At 41.9% G+C, this 25,667-nt stretch overlaps 1 protein-coding gene across 4 annotated transcripts in view; it reads right to left on the bottom strand.

Moving 5' to 3' along the window:
- Window positions 1–25,667, bottom strand: part of LOC118386115 (calcitonin gene-related peptide type 1 receptor) — a 58,115-nt gene that overhangs the window by 4,676 nt on the left and 27,772 nt on the right. The window contains exons 2-12 of one of the 4 annotated variants that reach the window (XM_035773548.2): window positions 20,269–20,375; window positions 18,901–19,054; window positions 10,307–10,447; window positions 5,703–5,815; window positions 5,300–5,391; window positions 5,022–5,148; window positions 4,664–4,817; window positions 4,484–4,544; window positions 4,114–4,180; window positions 3,209–3,427; window positions 2,484–2,525 (exon numbers count right to left, since the gene is read on the bottom strand). In XM_035773548.2, the coding sequence (XP_035629441.1) occupies window positions 2,484–2,525; window positions 3,209–3,427; window positions 4,114–4,180; window positions 4,484–4,544; window positions 4,664–4,817; window positions 5,022–5,148; window positions 5,300–5,391; window positions 5,703–5,815; window positions 10,307–10,447; window positions 18,901–19,054; window positions 20,269–20,343 (1,245 nt within the window). In that variant the 5' untranslated portion in view covers window positions 20,344–20,375. Of the gene's footprint in view, window positions 1–2,483; window positions 2,526–3,208; window positions 3,428–4,113; window positions 4,181–4,483; window positions 4,545–4,663; window positions 4,818–5,021; window positions 5,149–5,299; window positions 5,392–5,702; window positions 5,816–10,306; window positions 10,448–18,900; window positions 19,055–20,268; window positions 20,379–25,667 lie in introns of all 4 variants that reach the window. The other 3 variants (XM_035773547.2, XM_035773549.2, XM_035773550.2) reach the window with 3 other exon arrangements.

Below are 25,667 nucleotides of genomic sequence, written 5' to 3'. Positions count from 1 at the left end.
CCCAATGTGACCTACTTGTTGTGTGTATGTACTGACAAGTACAGTTGAAGTCGGAAGTTTACATACACTTAGGTTGGAGTCATTAAAACTGGTTTTTCAACCTCCCCACAAATTTCTTGTTAACAAACTATAGTTTTGGCAAGTCGGTTAGGACATCTACTTTGTGCATGACACAAGTAATTTTTTCAACAATTGTTTACAGACAGATTATTTCACTTATAATTCACTGCATCACAATTCCAGTGTGTCAGAAGATATACATACATACACTAAGTTGACTGTGCCTTGAAACAGCTTGGAAAATTCCAGAAAATCATGTCATGGCTTTAGAAGCTTCTGATAGGCTAATTGACATCATTTGAGTGAATTGGAGGTGTACCTGTGGAAGTATTTTGAGGCCTACCTTCAAACTCAGTGCCTCTTTGCTTGACATTATGGGAAAATCCAAATAAATCAGCCCAAACAAATTGTAGACCTCCACAAGTCTGGTTCATCCTTGGGAGCAATTTCCAAACGCCTGAAGGTACCACGTTCATCTGTACAAACAATAGTATGCAAGTATAAACACCATGGGACCACCCAGCCGTCATACAATGGGGCGGCAGCGTAGCCTAGTGGTTAGAGTGTTGGACTAGTAACCGGAAGGTTGTGAGTTCAAACCCCCGAGCTGACAAGGTACAAATCTGTCGTTCTGCCCCTGAACAGGCAGTTAACCCAGGCCGTCATTGAAAATAAGAATGTGTTCTTAACTGACTTGCCTGGTTAAATAAAGTTTAAAAAAAAAAAATACAAAAAAAATAAACAAATACCGCTCAAGAAGGAGACACGTTCTGTCTCCTAGAGATGTACTTTGCTGCGAAAAGTGCAAATCAATCCCAGAACATTTTCTCTGGTCTGATGAAACAAAAATAGAACTGCTTGGCCATAATGACTGACCATCGTTATGTTTGGAGAAAAAAGGGGGAGGCTTGCAAGCCGAAGAACACCATCCCAACCGTAAATTACGGGGGTGGCAATATCATGTTGTGGGGGTGCTTTGCTGCAGGAGGGACTGGTGCACTTCAAAAAATAGATGGCATCATGAGTCAGGAAAATTATGTGGATATATTGAAGCAACATCTCAAGACATCAGTCAGGAAGTTAAAGCTTGGTCACAAATGGGTCTTCCAAATGGACAATGACCCCAAGCATACTTCCAAAGTTGTGGCAAAATGGCTTAAGGACAACAAAGTCAAGGTATTGGAGTGGCCCTCACAAAGCCCTGACCTCAATCACATAGAAAATGTGTGGGCAGAACTGAAAAAGCATGTGCGAGCAAAGCCTACAAACCTGACTCAGATACACCAGCTCTGTCAGGAGGAATGGCCAAAATTCACCCAACTTTTTGTGGGAAGCTTGTGGAAGTTCAACAATTTAAAGGCAATCCTATCAAATACTAATAGAGTGTATGTAAACTTCTGACCCACTGGGAATGTGGGAATGTGAAGCTGAAATAAATAATTCTCTCTACTATTATTCTGACATTTAACATTCTTAAAATAAAGTGGTGATCCTGACTGACCTGAGACAGGGAATTTTTACTAGGATTAAATGTCAGGAATTGTGAAAAGCTGAGTTGGAATTATTTGACTAAGGTGTATGTAAACTTCTGACTTCAACTGTATATAGGGGACAAATCAGATTTACAACATGTCTCAAACCGTAAATGGTTTCTCTTCATTATGTATATCTCTGCTTGGTGGAGATTTTCTGGGATGGTGTTCCTTTCTCTATCCTTGTTTTTTGAATGGATGGACCAGGAGTCTGCAATGGTTATAGTGGCCTGACCGCGAATGGCCCTGTCTCTCTCAGCGGACAATCGCTGGAAGGATTGGAGAAGACTGAACGGTAACCGGACCCCCCCCCTCAATGTGTATGTAAACGTCCGACTTCAACTGTATGTGTAACTGACAGATGCATACACACACTACATGTTAATGTTTTTAAATGTATGTAAATTGTTAAGTATTTTGTCTGTAATGTCTTTTTTGTTATACGTCAGACCCCAGGAAGACGAGCTATCGCTATTGGCTATCAGCTAATGGGGATCCTAATAAATCAAATCAGCACTGCTCATACCACTCTATGGACTGTCCCGTGACTGTCTCTGGATGCCTGCCAATGCTTTAATGATCTTCAATCTGAGAGAATCATCACCAGAGGCCCACAAGCTCCCATGAAATGCTCTGGAAGGTCAACTTCCCCAGATGCATCCCCAGGTCAGATCACCTCTCGGGGAGGGTTTGCACAGAGGAAGTTGCCTAACCTTGGCTTGATCGCACAGGGAACTGAGGACTCAAATGTACAGGAGAGGAGAGGGTCGCAATATTTCTGAAAAGGTCCCAAAATGTCCTGTGAATAAGCTGCAAGGGAATCCTCCGACCTAAAATTCTATATCTGGGATTTCAGAAAACCTGATAAATGAATGTGGGTCAGAATCTTACCTCTCCGTTGAAGAAGCAGAAGATGGTGGCTACCAGCAGACCCTGAGAAAATAAAGCAAACAAAGGAGCCCAGTCAGTGCATATCGGTTATAAACCCATCGCTTTAACGCCCTGGGAGAATGTCTCAAGCTCTCAAACACCCAAAACAGTCGAGCCGTGGGGCTGATTTTGCCAACTTTGATGCATTTTGGCATCGGACCTTTCGAGGAGCATGTAAAACGAGAACAGAGAAAGGCGTTGTAATGTATTATTTATTGAGCTGATTCAGCCTGGCACCAGAAGGCACTGACAGTACCTCATCATGAGTTGCAGCATTCAACCCTCCTCCTCCCCTGCCAGACAATGACATATACTTTCTTCCACAGGCCAAGAGATAAAGACACAGGAGTCAAAGGCTAATAAGGCGCCGACCTGGTCTTAATCCAATAATAAGAGACGGTGGCTGCAGATGACTACTTCAGTTTTATTGTGGCAATGGGAACGTTACTGCTGCTTACTTCAGAAGGGGTATGGTTCTCTTTTTCTCCCCCAGACACCTTAGTATGCACTTACCGACAGTACGTCAGTCTGGACAAGAACATCTGCCAAATTACCACCACAACATACACGAAAGTCACCCTAACCTTGGTTGGAAACATGAAAGATACATTACTGTAAGCCTAGAAATGCATAATGTTATAGTCATATGTGAGCTAGGGTAACTAGCAGAGAGTAGATAGTCTTACCTGATAATGCATTAAGATGTGCATGATGTAGTCGTAGATCTCAGAGGAGACCCGTCCCTCTGGTTTGTAGGGCAACAGGACGTACTGGATCCCCAGGAGAGGTACCAGAATCAAGGTGGCGCGCACCGCCTTCATGTAGAGACTGGACTCAGCCTGGTGGGTCACCTTCAGCTTGGTGATCAGGACACGCACAATGTTCAACAGGAAGAACAGGTTCACCTTGGAGGATATAGAGAGAGGAAAAGGCCACATTTGTCAGAATATAGCCATTGAGAGGATATGTTTATCCCAAGAACCCTCAATCACCATACATAAAAAACAAGGAATACTGTTCACGACTGTAAGCAATAGTGGGTTTACTTCTTGATGTCATAAAATGGTGCATTATGGGTAATACATGCGTTTCTGAACCACGGATAAGTGTATTACTGGAGAGCAGATTAACATAACATTCATTATAGTTCTCAAATTGACTAAACAAGGAGAAATCAGGCAGAATTCCTCAAAATAATGAAACATCAGCACATCTGATAAGACATGCAGCTCTATAGCAGATTGGACCAAAAGAAAATAATTGCAAACTACAAGAGGATGCTTGATTGTCCAGTTTCCTTTGAAGTCAGACCAATGGTTTTATCAGGTCATTCCTAGAATGCCAAAGGCACGTGGTTCTGCCGAATGACTAATGGGCGGGTCACTAATCTATCAACCTACAGGATAGTTCTGTGAAATTACTTATCTAGATATTTGTTTCCTGTGCTAGTTGAACAGAAACAAAGTGTGGTTTCTTTTTGTCCATAGACAATATCCTTGAACACGGCAACCCCATTCCACTTAAGTTTGCACTCAAGAGAAGCAGGAATATAGATCGTATTTGCATGTACCTAAATGTACTACAGACTTACCAACAGAGCAGCACAGATGGGCCCATGGATTATGTAGAGGAGTGAAGTGTTGGAGCTTATCCAACAACTGTAGGAGGGGAAGAGACAAATTAGCATTCAGGGTCTGCCGCCTTCTTTTATGGTTTAAATTAGATTTTTTTTACAAGAGCTGCTTACAGGAAACATATTCATAAAATTGGATTGAAAGCTCTAGAAGTGTGCCAACAGGATTCTAATAGGCAATGGGTACATGGTAGGGAATACTTGTAGCTGTAATAGAAACTAATTACAGCAAGATGTATTATGCTGTATGAATAGCTTGTAGTTGAAGAAATGATAAATTCACTGAAAACAATTGTGGTACAAAATACAGTATCTGAACGTAACTCACTTGTCATTGTAGTAGTAACTGCGAGCGATTGCATGTATAGATGCTGGAATTAGAGGAAAGCCTGAAAAACAACAGACATCCATTGTCCGTGACAAACAGTGTTACTTCCATGTATGGATAACATCCAAACTTCACATCAAAATCATATACGGGTATACGGGGGTATCCCCAAAAACCTACCCCAGCCGAGAAGATAGTACCACATCAAGTGCTGTTTCTCAGCAAACACAGCAACAACGATGAGGGTGTGCAGGTATATCCCTTCACAAAGCATCCAGAAATAGTTGCAACCAAAAAGATAAAGATGGATAAACTGGGACACTTTACAGCTTGTCTGGAAAAAAAGAAAATAAGGATGTTGCACATGCAGTTCTTCTGTGCTTTACTCTTTGAATATCTCTAAAGGCAGCAGCAAATTAGCCGTGTGTATACTGCCATTGCATTGGTGTGTGGCTGTAAAATGTACATATCATAATACACATATAAAATGATCAATCACATAATATCCATCCATCCACCCACCCACCCATCCACTTACAGGGTTTCTTTGTACTAGCTCCTGGTTATTCGCCACAGCGGTCAGCCAGATGATGGTAATGACCGAGTTCAATACAAAGGAGAAGAAGAGGTTTTTGTGGAGAGTGATTCGCTGACAACTTAAACTCCTACACGAAAGGGGAAAAGGTGTAGACTTTTTCATTGTGGCGTTAAAAACCGAAAGTAATTTGGCATCAACTGTCCGTGTCTAATAACAGATCCAGGAACAAAACCTTTGAATATTCAATTAGTTCTATTGTTTGGTTCATTTATACTCACTTGAAATAGAAAAATATTCCCAGGGAAATTAATAGGGATGTCAGTGATAAGCCATGACCGATGAGGGCCAAGTAGAATAAATTCATGGCAGTCTGAAAGAGAATAGACACAATAAGCATCATATTGCCCTAGCATATTACTGTATGTGTTCTGAACTCCCTAAACCCAGCTATATAATGGCAATGCATTGATGAATCAATACAAAATTATAATGCAAGTCCCATAGCCCTGATAATCAAAGAGCAAAGAGTATTTTCAAGTACTTAATGTCCATTCAATCAAAATAGCCATCTGGAAGTTTCTGCAGGAGGTCAAAGTGACATTCCTCACATGCAGCAAGCACTTGCGTTTGAATTAACGGAACATCCATTTGAGAGTTGTTGTTTTTTGGGTCGCAACGTACCATTCTGCCTTCATTAGTATGCTCGTTGCATCGTGTGTAGTTGGTCCATGTTCGGTTGCTCTCGGGATGCAGAAACCAGTGGCCGTTGTCACTGCATATTTTTGTCACCAATTCTGTAGAGCATTACATCAAAATGTAAGTAGATGAATCTATAAACACATCAAATACAGTCTTCAAAATGCAGAGACTTGAAGTTGCTTTTTCTGAAGTCATCTTTCCTCGAAGTAATATAATTTGCAAGTGCTTTTAAAGCAACAAGGCTTCTGGCAGGGATGCCCAAACCTCTTCCTGGAGATCTACCGTCCTGTGGGTTTTCAGTCCAACCCTAATTTAAACACACCTGATTCTACTTATTAGCTGCTCAACAAGACCTTAATAACTAGCTGAATCAGATACGCTAAATTAGGGTTGGACTGAAAACCTACAGGACAGTAGATCTCCAGGAAGACGGTTGGGCATCCCTGCTCTAGGGCTTGATTACAAAGGAGTACATTGGAAAAGGCATTTGATCTGCCTTAAACCCAGTGTTTTTCAATGTTGATCCTGGGGGACCCACTGTAGGTTGAATTTCACTACCACTGATGTCACTCAATTAGACCAAGGGTCTCCTACTCCCGTCCTGGAGAGGCAGCCTATAGGGAGGAGGTTAGGGACCTGGCAGTGTGGTGCCAGGACAACAACCTCTCCCTCATTGTCAGCAAGACCAAGGAGCTGATCGTGGACTACAGGAAATGGAGGGGCGAGCACGCCCCCATCCACATCGATGGGGCTGTAGTGGAGCGGGTCGAGAGCTTCAAGTTCCTTGGTGTCCACATCACTAAGGAATTAACATGGTCAACACACACCTATACAGTTGTGATTGGGCCAACTGTGTGGGAGGCTGAAAAGATTTGGCATGGACCCTTAGATCCTCAAAAAGTTCTAGAGCTGCACCATTGAGAGCATCTTGACTGGCTGCATCACCCTTGGTATGGAAACTGCAAGGCTCTACAGAGGGTGGTGAGTACGCCCCAGTACATCACTGGGGCCAAGCTCCCTGCCATCCAGGACCTCTGTACCAGGCGTCAGAGGAAGACCCCAAAAATGTTCAAAGACTCCAGCTACTCAAGCCATTGACTGTTCTTTCTGCTACCACACAGAATGCACAACTTGGGCTCCAGAGTGATGCAGCGGTCTAAGGCACTGCATCTCAGTGCTAGAAGTTTCACTATAGACCCTGGTACGATTCCAGGCTGTATCACAACCGGCTGTGATTGGGAGTTCAATAGGGCGACACCCAATTGGCCCAGCGTAGTTAGGGTTTGGCCGGGGTAGGCCGACATTGTAAATAAGAATGTGTTCTTGTTTGAACTGCCTAGTTAAATTTAAAAAACAGTGCACCAAGTCTGGGACTGTGAACAGTTTCTACACCCACTGCTAAATAGCTAATCAGATGGCTACACAGACTACCTGCATTGACCCGTTCTTGCACTAACTCTCTGGCATTGACTCTATGCACACACACTGGACTCGACCCACACACTCACACATACTACACTGACACTCCAACACACACATACACTTTTTTTTGCACAAACTCTCCTGCACTGACTCTATGTACACACACTTCGAGTTCTTAGGAACCTAGGCAATATTTAGTTATTTTTATCTATTACTTCTTACATTGTTACCCCAGGAAGTCTTAAGTCTTATTACATACAGCCGGGAATAACTATTGGATATAAGAGCAACGTCAATTTACCAACATTACGACCAGGAATACGACTTTCCCGAAGTAGATCCTCTGTTCGGACCACCACCCAGGACAATGGAGCTAATTCCAGTAGGTGATCCAAAACAATGATGCCACAGAAGTGGCCGATGAAGCGGCCACCTGGCCAGGCTCTGTAGACGTGCACATCGCACACCACTCCAAAGTATACTAAATCAAATCAAATCAAATTTTATTTGTCACATACACATGGTTAGCAGATGTTAATGCGAGTGTAGCGAAATGCTTGTGCTTCTAGTTCCGACAATGCAGTGATAACCAACAAGTAATCTAACTAACAATTCCAAAACTACTGTCTTATACACAGTGTAAGGGGATAAAGAATATGTACATAAGGATATGAATGAGTGATGGTACCTCTGCAAATTAACTCGGTACGAGTAATCCCAGTATATAGCCATGTTAGATTTACTCTTTATTTTTACTCTTTATTGGTATTCGTTATTCACTGTGTATTTATTCCTTGCGTCACTATTTCAATGTATTTATTTTTATCTTTATCTTTAACCCTGCATTGTTGGAAAAGGACCTGTAAGTAAGCCTTTCATTGTTCGTCTACACCTGTGGATTACAAAGCATGTGACAAATAAAATGTGATTTGATTTGACATGGTGTGCAGGCCTTTGTTCCAGCCCAGCACTAACACACTGATTAAAACTGGTCGTGATCCAGATTTATGACCATGATTAGATTATAATTTGAAACAGATGTGCTAGTGCTGGGCTAGAACAAAATCCTGAGGTTTATTAGTACAGCATATCTACTTGGTACCACTGAACTGGAACACCCTGAGTCTGCAATTTTAGAAGTATTGTAAGACAGAACATGACGCAGAAGGCACAGAATAAGTTTGAGGAAAAACTAAAAGAAATGGAGCAATTTATTCATGAAAGATCAAGTGTAATATATTCTAAAAATAAAGCCAACTGGGTGGAAAATAGGGAAAAATGCACCAATATTTTTTTCTCTTCAACATCGAACGGAAAACTATTTACAGAAACTTGTTACAAATGATGGAGTCATCCATGATTCACCAAACAACATTTTGAAATACAATACAATAAAAAAAGAATACAACCTTTACATTACCGTGTAGTTTACCAATCAAATGTTCCAACTGTGAAGTACTCAGTATATATATACCGAAAGAAAGAAATGATTTCACTACAATATATTTTAATAGAAAGTTAGCCAAATTAGATATGATTTACGCTACCAGACCTGTCTACATAGCTGGTAAATTCGCTCTGGCTATCTACTCCGATTTCAGGGCACGGGTAAAATAGTCTAGAGAGCTACATTTTCAGATATTGCAAATTTCTAATTTTAACAGAAAGCAATTTTCATTTCAAGTTAAATTGTACAGTTAGCTAGTTAGCTAAAGTTAGCTGGCTGGCTCACTGGCTAAAATTACGTGTATGATCTTATTATTCGTATCTCAGCACAATTTGCTTTTGCTAGTTACAGCCTAATTTTAGCTAGCTAATATTGAACCTGATTGGTTAGCTCCCTGCAGATTCATACAGGGCTGTAACGTCATGAGTTGGGATTATGGTTTGTTGTTTACCTAGCTCGCTACATGTCTTAACAAAAGACTCCACTATGCAAGTAACCATTTCATTAGAATGTCACTGCGACAACTGTTGACAGCCAGCTGGTAAATTCGCTCTGGCTATGTACTCTGATTTTTCAGAGCACTGTCGTCTGACTGCCAGAGTGCAGAATAACTGAGGAATTTATGAAAGCTCAAATACCCGTTGAATATGGTCGGTGGCAGTAAACATTGGCAAAATAAAAATTGTTGCCAGCAGCACAGTTGCAGTCACCAATGTTGTGGATACCACAAAAACAGCCTAACCAGCTCTGCTAGGGCGAGTAAAATGGTCAGTGAGCTGTTCTCTTATTTGTGTCTGGAAGTTGCTAGTAAGCTAGCTAACATTAGCCAGTTAGCTTGGGTGCTTGACTGTTGTTGTTGGGACAGAACGCTCAGATTAACCCTTAAAGAGATGGGTGGGTATAAAGCTTAAGAGGGTGTGAACGATGCTGAATGGGTGTAGACAAAGACCTCTCCTGTAGGTACGAAATCATTCAAAGGCCATTTTCTCAAAAGTGAGGTTACAAGTTTATCAACTTTCAAAGCCGAATTACTTTCCCATTGTTTCTCAAATGCAGTGTATGATATAACACAATTTCAAATTTTGCTACATTAGACCTAATCAAAGCAGGTCGGTCACAATTGTGATAAATAAAAAAGAAGAGACAGAATCATTAGATCACTTGTTTCGGTACTGCTCATATGTAACTTGTTTTTGATCGCAGGTTCAGGAATAGCTGACAAAAATAAACATTTAGCCAACTCTGCAAATAGCACTGCTGGGTGATTTGATAATAATAGTCAATCGATCAGTAATATAATAATACTCTTAGCAAAGGTGTTTATCTTAAATTTACAATCTGTAGAAACTATGAGAAATACAAGCTTCAGAACTTCTATGAAACATCACAGCACAATGGAAAAATGGATGGTCTTCAGAGATAGATGGGAGGGGTTGAGGGTAGCTGTAGGCTGGGACTAAAAACAAACAAAAGATAACTAATGTAAAATATACTGTCCGTGAAATGTATGTAGTATGTATACGCTGGAAGTGGACGCCTAAGTATTGTTGTCCATTAGTTTACTCCAATCAGGGGAGGGGTGGTAGGGTTAGAGGAAAATAATAAAAAAGGAAAATATCTTTAATTAATACATATTTACAAAAAACTATATATGGGAAATTGGAAATGATGCATACAATTACATTGATAGCAGCCATCCGTGGGCTTCGGAGGTTACCTGAGGGGTCAAAGTCCTGGAAGTAGTCAGGGCAGTACTGCTCTGAAGTGAAGCCTGCCTCTGTGTCGTCCCAGCACAGCCACCCATCCCAAGTCCGGTTACACACTGGTCCTGCAGCATAGAAACCATCAGAGAAGAAACCTGTTCAAATAAAGCAGGAGCACTGAGAGGTGAGGTCACTGACACTGTCTGTTACACTAATCAACACTGTGGTTCACCGAAGCAGGTCAACCCAATACGCAGTTTAAATCAATATGTGATGTAAGTACATACAATTCACATCCCTGGACTTTTTCAACATGTTGTTGTGTTACAGTCTGAATTAAAAATCAATTAAATTTGGATTGTTTTTGTCACTGGCCTACAGACAATTCCCCATAATGTCAAAGTGGAATAAAAAATGAAAAGCTGAAATATCTTGAGTCAATAACTATTCAACCATTTTGTTTTGGCAAACATAAGTTCAGGAGTAATAATTTGCTTAACAAGTCACCTAATAAATTGCATGGACTCAATCCGTGTGCAATAAAAGTGTTTAACATGATTTTTCCATGACTGCCTCATCTCTGTACCCCACACATAGGATTATTTGTAAGGTCAACAATGGCGCCGGAGAAGAAGGCTGAAGTTTTACATGTCCCCAACTGATTATGTTTTTTGTTTGTTTATTGGTGATGTTTTTGTAACTTATTTTTTTACTTATTTTGTACCGCTACCGTCTCTTATGACCGAAAAGAAATTCTGGACATCAGGACTGCGATTACTCAACACTGGCCGGCATAATCCTTTTTCTCCTTTAACGAGTCTGACGAGGCCAACGCGAATTACATACTGCTTTCTCGGGAACAGGCCCAGATCCTCGTGACTTGTGTGAAGAGGAGGCAGAGAAAAAAGGGCCAGAAGGCGGGCTCCCTTCTGAGAATTCGTAGGCGAACCTCCACTTCCTTCCATTCTGCTAGCAAACGTGCAATCTTTGGAGAGTAAAATATATGATCTATGCGGAAGATTAAGCTACCAACGGGACATTCAAAACTGTGGTATCTTATGCTTCACGGAGTCGTGGCTGAACGACGACACTATCAACATGTTGCTGGCTGGTTATACGATGTACAAGCAGGATAGAACAGCGGCGTCTGGTAAGACAAAGTGCGGCAGACTATGGATTTTTATAAATAACGTCTGGTGCACAATATCTAAGGAAGTCTCAAGCTATTGCTCGTCTGAGGTAGAATATCTCATGATAAGCTGTAGACCACACTATCTACCTAGAGATTTCATCTGTATTTTTCGTAGATGTTTACATACCATCAAGGGCACTAAGACAGCATTGAATGAGCTGTATTCCCCCATAAGCAAACAAGAAAACGCTCACCCAGAGGCGGCACTCCTAGTAGCAGGGGACTTTAATGCAGGGAAACTTAAATCCGTTTTACCAAATTTCTATTAGCATGTTAAATGTGCAACCAGAGGGAATACATCTCTGGACCACCTTTACTCCACACACAGAGGTGCATACAAAGCTTTCCCTCACCCTCCATTTGGCAAATCTGACCATAATTCTATCCTCCTGATTACAAGCAAAAATTAAATCAGGAAACACCAGTGACTAGATCAATAAAAAAGTGGTCAGATGAAGCAGATGCTAAGATACAGGACTGTTTTGCTAGCACAGACTGGAATATGTTCCGGGATTCCTCCAATGACATTGAGGAGTACATCACATCTGTCATTGGCTTCATCAATAAGTGCATCGATGATGTCGTCCCCACAGTGACCGTACGTACATACCTCAACCAGAAGCCATGGATTACAGGCAACATCCGCACTGAGCTAAAGGCTAGAGCTGCCGCTTTCAAGGAACGGGACTCCAACCCCTAAGCTTATAAGAAATATTGCTATGCCCTGCGACGAACCATCAGACAGGCAAAGAATCAATACAGGACTAAGATCGAATCACACTCAACCGGCTCTGATGCTCGTCGGATGTGGCAGGGCTTGCAAACCATTCAAGACTACAAAGGGAAGCACAGCCGAGAGCTGCCCAGTGACACAAGCCAACCAGATGAACTAAACTACTTCTATGCACGATTCGAGACAAAGAACACTGAAACATGCATGAGAGCACCAGCTGTTCTGGAAGACTGTGTCATCACGCTCTCCGCAGCCGATGTGAGTAAGACCTTTAAACAGGTCAACATTCACAAGGCCGCGGGGCAAGACGGATTACCAGGACGTCTACTGCGAGCATGCTCTTACCAACTGGCAAGTGTTTTCACTGACATTTTCAACCTTTCCCTGTCCAAGTTTGTAATACCAAGATGTTTTTAGCAGAACACCATAGTGCCTGTGCCCAGGAACTGCTTAAATGACTATTGACCCGTAGCACTCACATCTGTAGCTATGAAGTGCTTTGAAAGGCTGCCCATGGCTCACATCAATACCATTGTCCCAGAAACCCTAGACCCACTCCAGTTTTCATGCCGCAATAACAGATCCACAGATAATGCAATCTCCATTGCACTCCACACTGCCTTTTCACACCTGGACAAAAGGAACACCTATGTGAGAATGCTATTCATTAACTACAGCTCAGTGTTCAAGACCATGGTGCCCTCAAAGCTCATCAATAAACTAAGGATCCTGGGACTAAACACCTCCCTCTGCAACTGGATCCTGGACTTGCTGACGGGCCGCCCACAGGTGGTAAGGATAGGTAACAACACATCTTCCACGCTGATCCTCAACACAGGGGCCCCTCAGGGGTGTGTGCTCAGTCTCCTCCTGTACTCCATGTTCACTCATGACTGCATGGCCAGGCATGACTCCAACACCATCATCAAGTTTGCCGATGACGCAACAGTGATCACAGACAACGACGAGGAGGAGGTCAGAGACCTGGCCGTGTGGTGCCAGGACAACAATCTCTCCCTCAACAGGCACAAAAAAACCTATTCCCCCTCAGGAGACTGAAAAGTTTTGGCATGGGTCCTGAGATCCTCAAAAGGTTCTACAGCTGGACCATCGAGAGCATCCTGACTGGTTGCATCACTGCCTGGTATGGCAACTGCTCGGCTCCGACCACAAGGCACGACAGAGTGTAGTACAAACGGCCCACTACATCACTGGGGCCAAGCTTCCTGCCATCCAGGACCTCTATACCAGGCGGTGTCAGAGGAAGGCCCTACAGATTGTCAAAGACTCCAGCCACCCTAGTCATAGACTGTTCTCTCTGCTACCGCATGGCAAGCGATACCGGAGTGCCAAGTCTAGGTCCAAGAGGCTTCTATCCCCAAGCCATAAGACTCCTGAACATCTAATCAAATGGCATCCCAGATTATTTGCATTGTCCCCCCTTCTTTTACACTGCTGCTACTCTCTGTTGTTACCATCTATGCATAGTCACTTTACATATTACCCCAACTAACCACCCCCCCTCCGCACATTGACTCTGAACCGGTACCCCCTCTGTTACAATATATAGTCTCGCTATTGGTATTTTACTGCTGCTCTTTAATTACTTGTACTTTTATTTATTTTTCTTATCCATCTTTTTTAAAAATGCATTGTTGGTTAGGGGCTCGTATTCGGTGCATGTGACTAATACAATTGGATTTGTTTTGAAGGTCTCTCAGTCGAGCAGTGAATTTCAAACGTAGATTTAACCACAAAGATCAACAAGATTTTCCAATGGATCGCAAAAAAGGGAACCTATTGGATGGGTAAAAAAAAGTATACAGTAAATCCCCTTTGAGCATGGTGAAGTTATTAATTACACTTTGGATGGTGTATCAATACTCCCGGTCACTACAAAGATACAGGCATCCTTTCACTCAGTTCCCGGAGAGGAAGGAAACCACCCAATAGTGACTTTAGAACATTTACAGAGTTTAATGACAGGAGGAAACTGAGGATGGATCAACAATATTGTAGTTACTCCACAATAATAACCTAATTGACAGTAAAATGAAGGAAGCATAATAAAAAAAAATATTCCAAATATCCTGTTTTCAACAAGGCACTTAATTAAGTAATACTGTAAAAAATGTGCCAAAGCAATTAACTGTGTTATGTGTTATGTTATGTTTCACTTTTTCATTATGGGCTATTGTGTGTACATTGGCGACACAATACATATATTTAATACATTTTGAATTCAGGCTGTATATGTGTATATGAAATCTTTTAATGTTGTTTGTTGACATTAAATAAGGATGTTATTGGAGACATCTTCTGACATATCTTTTTGCTAATGTCTTTGTGGTTTTTTGTCTACTTATCAGTTTGTTATGTACAAAACGAACGCATTAACAACTATTGATTCTGACTAAGCCCCTAATTGTATGGTGGCAATGAGATATTACTGTGGAAAACCCAGATAATGAAACATCTCACATCAGACTGATTTCTAAATATAGAACTGCTTCCTGATACTGTCTTCCATCCACCAAAAAGTCCAGTTGACTAAAATCAATCTTAGGGAACAACATTGAATCAGAAAGGAATACAAATGCCCTTTCTTGGGTTTGAATTTGAAAAAACAAAAATACCCCTGCTTGTCTCACTATTTACTTTTCTTCACTTTTATCTAATAGTCGGGAGTTTCAGACTTTGTTTTTGACAACAGGGTGGGATGTGGGTTTTAAAGCTTTGGATTGAAATTCACAATCCCCTGGCATGTGGTGACAATAACGCTTGAAATAATAGAAGAGCTAGACGTTGCTCTTGATGGGGAGACTTATTTTAGAAAACATTTCCCTGACAAAGATTGGGCCTTCTACTGAAGAAAATGTGTCATACCTCCTACTGTAGCATCCACCCACACAAACATTTTAATAAATCAATATAACACTAAAGTCAAAAGCATTATTGAAAAAAGAAAAGTGGCAAATATACTTCCCCAAATATCTCCAAACGTTTTGTTTGAAATAGTCAGTTAAGTATGTTTAGGGTCTTTAAAAAGTTTTGGTATTACACCTGTAGGGTTACCCTAAAATTAAATACTGATTATAAGTGTGATAGGACTGCTAATTAGCCAAGACTCCAAGCGAACATCCCCTAGCTGATTGCTGGTGTGACTGAATGCTAATTAGGATTGGGCAGTATCCAGATGACCCTACCGTCATACCATTTCTGTACAGTATACAGTATTACCGGAAGTGTAGACAAGGGGCACTATTTTAAAAATATATATAATTTCGGCCCCAGGGCAGTAGTGGAAAAAGTACAAAATTGGGATACTTATGTAAAAGTACTGATACCTTTATAGAAAGTTACTCAAGTAAAAGTTAAATTCACCCAGTAAAATACTATTTGAGTAAAAGTCTAAAAGTATTTGGTTCTAAATATACTTAAGTATCAAAAGTAGATGTAATTGCCCAAATTTACTTCAGTATCAAAAGTAAAAGAAAATATAAATCACTTCAAATTCCTTATATTAAGCAAAGCTGGCAGCACCATTTTAATGTTTTTCAAATTAAAGGATAGCCAGGGGCACACTCCAACACTGAGACATAAATCTACCAATTTTGCATTTGTGTTTAGTGAGTCCGCCAGATCAGAGGCAGTAGGGATGACCACGTATTCTCTTGATAAGTGTGTGAATTTAACAATTTTCCTGTCCTGCTCAGTATTCAAAATGTAAGGAGTACTTTTGGGTGTCAGGGAACATGTATGGAGTAAAATGTTGATTATTTTCTTTAGGAATGTAGTGAAGTAAAAGTAAAAGTAATAAAAACATTTTTTGAGTAAGGTGCAGAAAACCCAAAACGCTACTTGAATAGTACTTAAGAGTATTTTACTTAAGTACTTTACACCACTGCACCAGGGATCAGGAGGGGGTTGAATGTCTCTGCTGTTGATCTTGACATCTCGCCACTTAGCTGGCAAGTTAGCAAACCAGATGCATAGCTGGAGCCCTGACTTAGATATAACATACTCAGCTAACCCCTCCCCGGATGTTGTGTTAAACGCTCTACAACAAAGCTTGCTTAGTGTCCAACAGGTTTTCTCTGCCCTTAACCTTGTTCTGAACACCTACAAAACAATGGTCATGTGGTTTGGTAAAAAGAATGCCCCTCTCCACACTTGTGTGATTACTACCTCTGAGGGTTTAGAGCTTGAGGTAGTCACCTCATACAAGTGTTTGGGAGTATGGCTAGACGGTACACTGTCTTTCTCTCAGCACATATCAAAGCTGCAGGCTAAAACTAAGTCCAGACTTGGTTTCCCCTATTGTAATCGCTCCTCTTTCACCCCAGCTGCCAAACTAACCCTGATTCAGATGACCATCCTACCCATGCTAGATTGTAGAGACGTAAACTCTGGGACACTGTAAAGTCCATAGAGAATAAGAGCACCTCCTCCCAGCTGCCCACTGCACTGAGGCTAGGAAACAATGTCACCACTGATAAATCCACGATAATTGAGAATTTCAAGAAGCATTTTTCTACGGATGGCCATGCTTTCCACCTGGCCACCCCTACCCTGGTCAACAGCCCTGCACCGCCCACAGCAACTTGCCCAAGCCTCCCCCATTTCTCCTTCACGCAAATCCAGATAGCTGATGTTCTGAAAGAGCTGAAAAATCTGGACCCCTACAAATAAGTAGGGCTAGAAACTCTGGAACCTCTCTTTCTAAAATGATCATCCGAAATTGCTGCAACTCCAATTACTAGCCTGTTCAACCTCTCTTTCGTTCCTGAGATCCTCAAAGATTGGAAAGCTGCCACGGTCATCCCCCTCTTCAAAGGGAGAGATGCTCTAGACCCAAACTGCAACAGACCTATATCTATCCTGTCCTGCATTTCTAAGGTCTTCTAAGGTCTTCGAAAGCCAAGTTAACAAACAGATCACCAACCATTTCCAATCCCATCGTACCTTCTCCGCTATGCAGTCTGGTTTCCGAGCTGGTCATGGGTGCACCACAGCCAAGCTCAAGGTCCTAAACAGTATCATAAACTCCATCGATAAGAGACAATAGTGTGCAGCTGTATTCATAAACCTGGCCAAGGCTTTCGACTCTGTCAATCACCACATTCTTATCGCCAGACTCAACAGCCTTGGTTTCTCAAATGACTGCCTGGCCTGGTACACCAACTACTTCTCAGACAGAGTTCAGTGTGTCAAATTGGAGGGCCTATTGTCCGGACCTCTGGCAGTCTCTATGGGGGTGCCACAGGGTTCAATTCTTGGGCTGACACTTTTCTCTGTAAACATCAATGATGTCTCTCTTGCTGCTGGTGATTCTCTGATCCACCTCTACGCAGACGATACCATTCTGTATACTTCTGGCCCTTCTTTGGACACTGTGTTAACTAACCGCCAGACGAGCTTCAATGCCATACAACTCTCCTTCCCTGGCCTCCAACTGCTCTAAAATGCAAGGAAAACTAAATGCATGCTCTTCAACCAATTGCTTCCAACACCTGCCCGCCTGTTCAGCATCACTACTTTGGACGGTTCTGACTTAGAATATGTGGACATCTATAAATACCTAGGTGTCTGGCTAGACTGTAAACTGTCCTTCCAGACTCACATTAAGCATCTCCAATAAACAATCTAGAATCGGCTTCCTATTTCTCAAACAAAGCATCCTTCACTCATGTTGCCAAACATACCCTTGTAAAACTGACTATCCTACCGATCCTTGACTTCGGCGACGTCATTTACAAAATAGCCTCCAACACTCTACTCAGCAAATTGGATGCTCTAGCAGGTATATTTCACTGGTCATCCCCCAAAGCCAAATCCTAATTTGGCCACCTTTCCTTCCAGTTCTCTGCTGCCAATGACTGGAATGAACTGCTAAAATCACTGACGCTGGAGACTCATATCTCCCTCACTAACTTTAAGCACAAGCTGTCAGAGCAACTCACAGATCACTGCACCTGTACATAGCCTAGTTAAATAAAGGTTAAATAAAATGAAAATGTATTGAAAATCATACAGTCGGTATCTTTAAATACCCAGGTATATGGTATAAATGGTATATCACTCAAGCCTAAAGCTAATCAGACACAACACTAGCAGATTAGCATCCAAATAAGAGGCTGATTAAAGCCCCTTGTGTAAATGACACCAAATTACTGCAGCACTGATATATTGGCATTCCTCTCAGTCCCTCAGCACCTTTTCTCTCCTCACCGTCCGATTGGCTCATGTTAATTCCCTGGATACAAATAAGACTGGTGGGATTATCAAACCTTGTCAGCCATGAACTACACACACTTTTTTTCTCCCTATGAAATACCTCCTCGTTGGACATCAGTTGCTCAGCTCGAGTGCTTGTGTAACATGAATCGAACCCACTTAGGATTCAAACTCATACAAGAGCACAAGCACTCGATAATCAAGTTATCCTACCTAATCGGTTGAGGATGTTGTCATTCACAATGAGTGGTACTAGCTTCAGAATTTTCTACAATAAATAAAAAATAAGTATGTCAATGTAGCAACCTCATTTTGCTATAAGACAACTTTTCCCTATTTGGGATTCAGACGATCAATTTCCCTCACACAAATAATAATTTACCATGACCCACTATGCCAATGACAGTGGTGCCTGTACACAGGTCATGCATTTTTGATCATTTTACCTATTTTGTTGTGGTCGTTATCTTTCATGATTTTCTGGTAGCACTCAAACTGGGCGGTCACAATCTTTTTCCTGGTGACGTCTGTGTCGTGGTAGACATTCACCGGTACGTACTCCTGGGTCTCGTTCACCTCTGGGCTAGCCACAACAAAGATCTACAAGTAAGAGAACCCAGTGCATTACATAACATAACATCCCACATAGCATTACATGGCATCACACGACAGAATAAATATAGAATATCCAAGGGAACAGTATCAAGTTAATAGCAGAAAATCATATGAATCATATAAATGCAAAGCTTAAGTGGAATTAATAAACATTATTAATTTAACATTTTTGCTAATCACAAAATCAAAAAGGCCTCATTCATATTTGATAGAAGTCATCTTAAGCTAAATTAACTGGACTGTATATAGATTGTCTGTCATCTCCATCATTAGTTTGTCGACTCATTTGGCTGTAAGCAAATAGCTAAACAACACAGTATATTTTTTAAATGTGTCTACACACAGGGTTGTGTCTGAATTCTATATTTGAACTCAACGGGGGACCGATTAAAAAACGCTCAGTCACCATATCTTCATTTAGGACACAGGAAGAGGCCGTAATGTAGAGCCGAGAGACTCCCTTTAAATCCATGTGAGCTCCATGGAAAATTAAACAAAGTAAATGGTGTACAAAGACATGTCAAATCACCCAATGTGAACCCAAATACCATGGGGCAATGTAAAATTGCAAGTCTTAACAAAATGTCATGCCAAAATAACAAAATTGTGGGTGTTCTATTGCTGAATCATGAGGTGATCACTGGACGCAAAAGCAGGATACACTGCTTTGTATTCAATGATTTTAAGTTTGTCCTGCTCTTTGTTGTACAGATCAGTCCCCCAGAGAGGGATAAATGGATGGGGACAATAGTGACAAGAATCAGTTAACAAGTTAATGCATGTTAACCTACCAGTGTCTGGACCTATATGCCATCATATTGACCCCTTGCCAATCTCACATGCACTTTATTGAATATTCATCAATATAAACGTTCACCTAAGTTATTGAGATTTTCTGCATAGATAATTCACTAGAATTAAAAAGGATACAAACACCATTTTTTCCCAGCAAATGGTGGCGTTCTATTAGTGGGCATGCCTTTTAAAAATGTAAACATACACAGTATCTTATACGGTGTATTAACCCACCAATGAGACAGTCGACATGAAAAGAGCATTTCTCTGCACTTATGTGGTCCTGCACATATGTGTGTGCGTGCGTTTGTATGTGTGTGTGTGTGAGGGACAGAGAAAGCGACAGAAACACAGACAGACACAGAGAGAAAGAAAAAGAGAGAGTAAAGAGAGTCAATTCTTACATCAGTGGGAGTGCACAGTAGGAGACAGATGACCATCCAACACCAGCCGAAACCGTCCATCTTATTTTTCGGCATGTCAGACGATTCACTCTTTAATGGCTATCGAGCTGCTAAGAGGAAAAAAGCCCATTAAAATACCGATCCACATTTTCTCACTTCAGCAATCAACATCATCCCTCCATCTCCATCCCTCATTCATCACTCATTCCCTCCAATATGAAGATGTACACCCATTTGCTGCGCTCTACCTAAATCCTATGCAATCGATTGAGCGCCTTCACGGGATTATTTCCAACCACGGACATCACATCGGCTCCTTAGTGCAGCTGTGGACTGTGCTGTGCCATCACCAGTATTTATGGCCACAGAGCATGCACATGTACTCCAGTTCAGTTCAAATTGGCCAGTGTGGATAGTAGCGAGGTCAACACAATCCCAGAGGATGACCAGAGGAGACTGGGGAAGAGTGAAGAAACACCTGATCTCTAATATGTTCAGACGTTACAGGCTTGGAGGCGTATTTCTTGTACAGCTGCCATTTGCTCCTCTAGTCCTGATCCTGTAGTCCTGATGTATTTGTATATTGTAAATATATAAACAGCTAAATACATTTTCTACTCCAAACAATTTTTGAGAAAAGTCTTTATATTGCTCTATTTGTATTTTGAAATTCACATAGATCGTTTGCATGTAAATTACATTTTGAAATTCACAATGCATACAGTGGACACAATGCTTTGTCAGGTGGATCAGAACACAGAGTCTTGGATGCTATGTCAATCAGTATCTAGAAGCGTTGCCCGGACACTTTGTTTGGACAGGACATCCCACGTACTGCACACATAATGTAAGTGTTTGTAGAATTGGGTCTTGTCAGGACCACGAAATACTACACTGCTCAAAAAAATAAAGGGAACACTTAAACAACACAATGTAACTCCAAGTCAATCACACTTCTGTGAAATCAAACTGTCCACTTAGGAAGCAACACTGATTGACAATAAATTGCACATGCTGTTGTGCAAATGGAATAGACAACAGCTGGAAATTACAGGCAATTGGCAAGACACCCCCAATAAAGGAGTGGTTCTGCAGGTGGGGACCACAGACCACTTCTCAGTTCCTATGCTTCCTGGCTGATGTTTTGGTCACTTTTGAATGCTGGTGGTGCTTTCACTCTAGTGGTAGCATGAGACGAAGTCTACAACCCACACAAGTGGCTCAGGTAGTGCAGCTCATCCAGGATGGCACATCAATGCGAGCTGTGGCAAGAAGGTTTGCTGTGTCTGTCAGCGTAGTGTCCAAAGCATGGAGACGCTACCAGGAGACAGTACATCAGGAGACGTGGAGGAGGCCGTAGGAGGGGAACAACCCAGCAGCAGGCCCGCTACCTCCGCCTTTGTGCAAGGAGGAGCAGGAGGAGCACTGCCAGAGCCCTGAAAAATGACCTCCAGCAGGCCACAAATGTGCATGTGTCTGCTCAAACGGTCAGAAACAGACTCCATGAGGGTGGTATGAGGGCCCGATGTCCAACACCATGCAGGACGTTTGGCATTTGCCAGAGAACACCAAGATTGGCAAATTCGCCACTGGCGCCCTGTGTTCTTCACAGATGAAAGCAGGTTCATACTGAGCACGTGACAGACGTGACAGAGTCTGGAGACGCTGTGGAGAAAGTTCTGCTGCCTGCAACATCCTCCAGCATGACCGGTTTGGCCGTGGGTCAGTCATGGTGTGGGGTGGCATTTCTTTGGGGGGCCACACATCCCCCCATGTGCTCGCCAGAGGTAGCCTGACTGCCATTAGGTACCGAGATGAGATCCTCAGACCCCTTGTGAGAACATATGCTGGTGCGGTTGGCCCTGGGTTCCTCCTGGGTTCCTCCTAATGCAAGACAATGCTAGACCTCATGTGGCTGGAGTGTGTCAACAGTTCCTGCAAGAGGAAGGCATTGATGTTATAGACTGGCCTGCCCGTTCCCCAGACAAGAATCCAATTGAGCACATCTGGGATATCATGTCTCGCTCAATCCACAAACGCCATGTTGCATCACAGACTGTCCAGGAGTTGGCGGATGCTTTAGTCAGGTCTGGGAGGAGATCCCTCAGGAGACCATCCCCCACCTCATCAGTGGCATGCCCAGGCATTGTAGGGAGGTCATACAGGCACGTGAAGGCCACACACACTACTGAGCCTCATTTTGACTTGTTGTAAGGACATCAAAGTTGGATCAGCCTGTAGTGTGGTTTTCCACTTTAATTTTGAGTGTGACTCCAAATCCAGACCTCCATGGATTGATACATTTGATTTCCATTGATCATTTTTGTGTGATTTTGTTGTCAGCACATTCAACTATGTAAAGAAAAAAGTATTTAATAAGAATATTTCATTCATTCAGATCTAGGATGTGTTATTTTAGTGTTCCCTTTATTTTTTTGAGCAGTTTATATTAAAAGCTACATGGTAATGCTTCAAGGGTTGCAGCATGGCTGATGCATAGTTTAAGAGACCAAATTCAAACGTTCACATGCCCCTCAGGTCGAACAAATGTGCTTTTCAAAATCAAGGGAAGATGAGGGAATTTCAATCTTAACCAAATGTGGTTGCCAAGAAGAAATGTCTGTACAAACGTCTGCTCTGGATTCAGAGTCTAATGCATAGACCCGAGGGGAGCCCATCTAGCACTTGTAAGCAATAATCCATCCGATTAACAAGACATAGATGTACAGATATGTTTGCAGAGTCAGAGTTCTGCATGATGCATTGGCTGAACCTTGCAGTAATGTTGCTAGCTTTTAGCCGGAACAGACTTTTCTAGTGAGACAGTAGGGAAGAGTGAGCATTCCTGACACACATGCCACCATTGTGTATACAACTGTTATATCACAATATGTTAGCTAAATATGCCTATTTAGCCTCAAGTGCTATGGGAAGGGAGAAGTGCTATACTTGAGTGGCAGGGGTAAATGAGCAGAAATACCCTTAATGGCCTAAAGGAGTAGGACATTTTTATACTTCAAGTTGCATGGCTAATTATATTAAACTGTAATGCAATTGACCCAGGATAATCGGAAATATAACTGGGAGAAAATTGCTGTTTTGAATTCAAGAACTGCTGTTTGTATTCAACAACATCCAGCAAACAATTCAATGTTTTTGTTCACAATACGACAGAGGTCAGTGACCACTACGCATGCTCAATAAACTCGGTGTGCACAGAAAGAAAATCACTTTCATAAAGAATTCCCAACAAAAATATATCCAAGGCCTACTTCCGACTCAAAGCCCAACAAACATGGTCATGGGAAACTTCACTTAATCCTGCGCTGTGCTATCTACTATTCTAGAGACCCTAAATCCAAGCCAGGGGAATGGATGCCCGCCTCCCAAGTCTGCTAGGAATTAAAACGCCATTACACCAGGGAAATGCTGGAACTGGGATTGTAAAAAAAATTATGGCTAAGTGCAAATTGGAAACAGACAGGAAACTATCAGCTGCACTGTCACACACTAATGGTCCTCTGTGCCAAATCCCCCAGCTGTACTGGAAGGGCTGACTCCAACCTTTTACAAACTGAGACTAAAGCCAAGGATGGATCTGTCCAATGACAATATAAAACATACATTACAGATGTTTTATTTATTTATTTTATTTCATCTTTATTTAACCAGGTAGGCCAGTTGAGACAAGGTCTCATTTACAACTGCAACCTGGCCAAGATAAAGCAAAGCAGTGCGACAAAAACAACAACACAGAGTTGTGGAAACGTACAGTCAATAACACAATAGAAAATCTATGTACAGTGTGTGCAAATGTAAAAGAGTAGGGAGGTAAGGCAATAAATAGGCCATAAAGGCTAAATAATTATAATTTAGAATTAACACTGGAGTGATAGATGTGCAGATGATGATGTGCAAGTAGAGATTCTGGGGTGCAAAAGAGCAAGAAGGTAAGTAATAATATGGGGATGAGGTAGTTGGGTGTGCTATCTACATATTGGCTGTGTACAGGTGATCGGTAAGCTGCTCTGACAGCTGTTGCTTAAAGTGAGAGAGGGAGATATAAGACTCCATCTTCAGTGATTTTTGCAATTCGTTCCAGTCATTGGTAGCAGAGAACTGGATGGAAAGGCGGCCAAAGGAAGTGTTGGCTTTGGGGATGACCAGTGAAATATACCTGCTGGAGCATGTGCTACGGGTGGGTGTTGCTATGGTGACCAGTGAGCTGAGATAATGCGGGGCTTTACCAAGAAAATACTTGTAGATGACCTGGAGCCAGTGGGTTTGGCGATGAACATGAGGGCCAGCCAACGAGAGCATACATGTCGCAGTGGTGGGTAGTATATGGGGCTTTGGTGACACTGTGATAGACTACATCCAGTTTGCTGAGTAGAGTGTTGGGGGCTATTTTGTAAATGACATCACCGAAGTCAAGGATCTGTAGGATAGTCCGTTTTATGAGGGTTTGTTTGGCAGCATGAGTGAAGGAGGCTTTGTTTTGAAATAGGAAGTCGATTCTAGATTTAATTTGGGATAGGATATGCGTAATGTGAGTCTGGAAGGAGAGATTGCAGTCTAACCAGACACCTAGGTATTTGTAGTTGTCCACATATTCTAAGTCAGAACCGTCCAGAGTAGTGATGCCAGTCAGGCGGGAGGATGCAGGCAGCGGACGGTTGAAGCATGCACTTAGTTTTACTAGCATTTAAAAGCAGTTGGAGGCCACGGAAGGAGTGTTGTATGGCGTTGAAGCTCGTTTGGAGGTTTGTTAGCACAGTGTCCAAAGAAGAGCCAGAAGTATGCAAAATGGTGTCGTCTGCGTAGAGGTGTATCAGAGAATCACCAGCAGCAAGAGCAACATCATTGATATATACAGAGAAAAGAGTCGACCCGGGAATTGAACCCTGTGGCACCCCCATAGAGAATGCCAGAGGTCCGGACTACAGGCCCTCCGATTTGACACACTGAACTCTATCTGAGATTACAGAATGCATCCATGGTTAACTTGGATTAGATTCAGATATGCAGTGCTACTTCATGACACATCTCTGAGGGTAAAACTGCCCGCTGGGGTATAGACTGAGAGGTTTGCAGAAACATGTTATCTAATCAGCAAACCAGCTTAAGATACCAAGAGTGAAATGCTTAGCTTTATGTTAAAGACTATCTGCAAAAGCCATTTGGATGATTAAATCATTGTTGGACATTCTAAATAAATATTCAGTTGTCGTATGTTTTCAAGACGAATAACCATGACTCAAACAATTCATTTAAAAAAAATGTTATTGTTGGGGGGTTTACAGGTACAATATCAATATCAAATCATATTTTCATTTTATATAACATGTACCCGTTAGCAGCCACTCAAAATAAAACAAAAGTAAGAAATACATACAGAG

Source organism: Oncorhynchus keta, chromosome 7, assembly GCF_023373465.1.
Source record: "Oncorhynchus keta strain PuntledgeMale-10-30-2019 chromosome 7, Oket_V2, whole genome shotgun sequence".
Lineage (NCBI taxonomy): Eukaryota > Metazoa > Chordata > Actinopteri > Salmoniformes > Salmonidae > Oncorhynchus > Oncorhynchus keta.
This window is presented reverse-complemented; position numbering and strand designations above follow the sequence as displayed.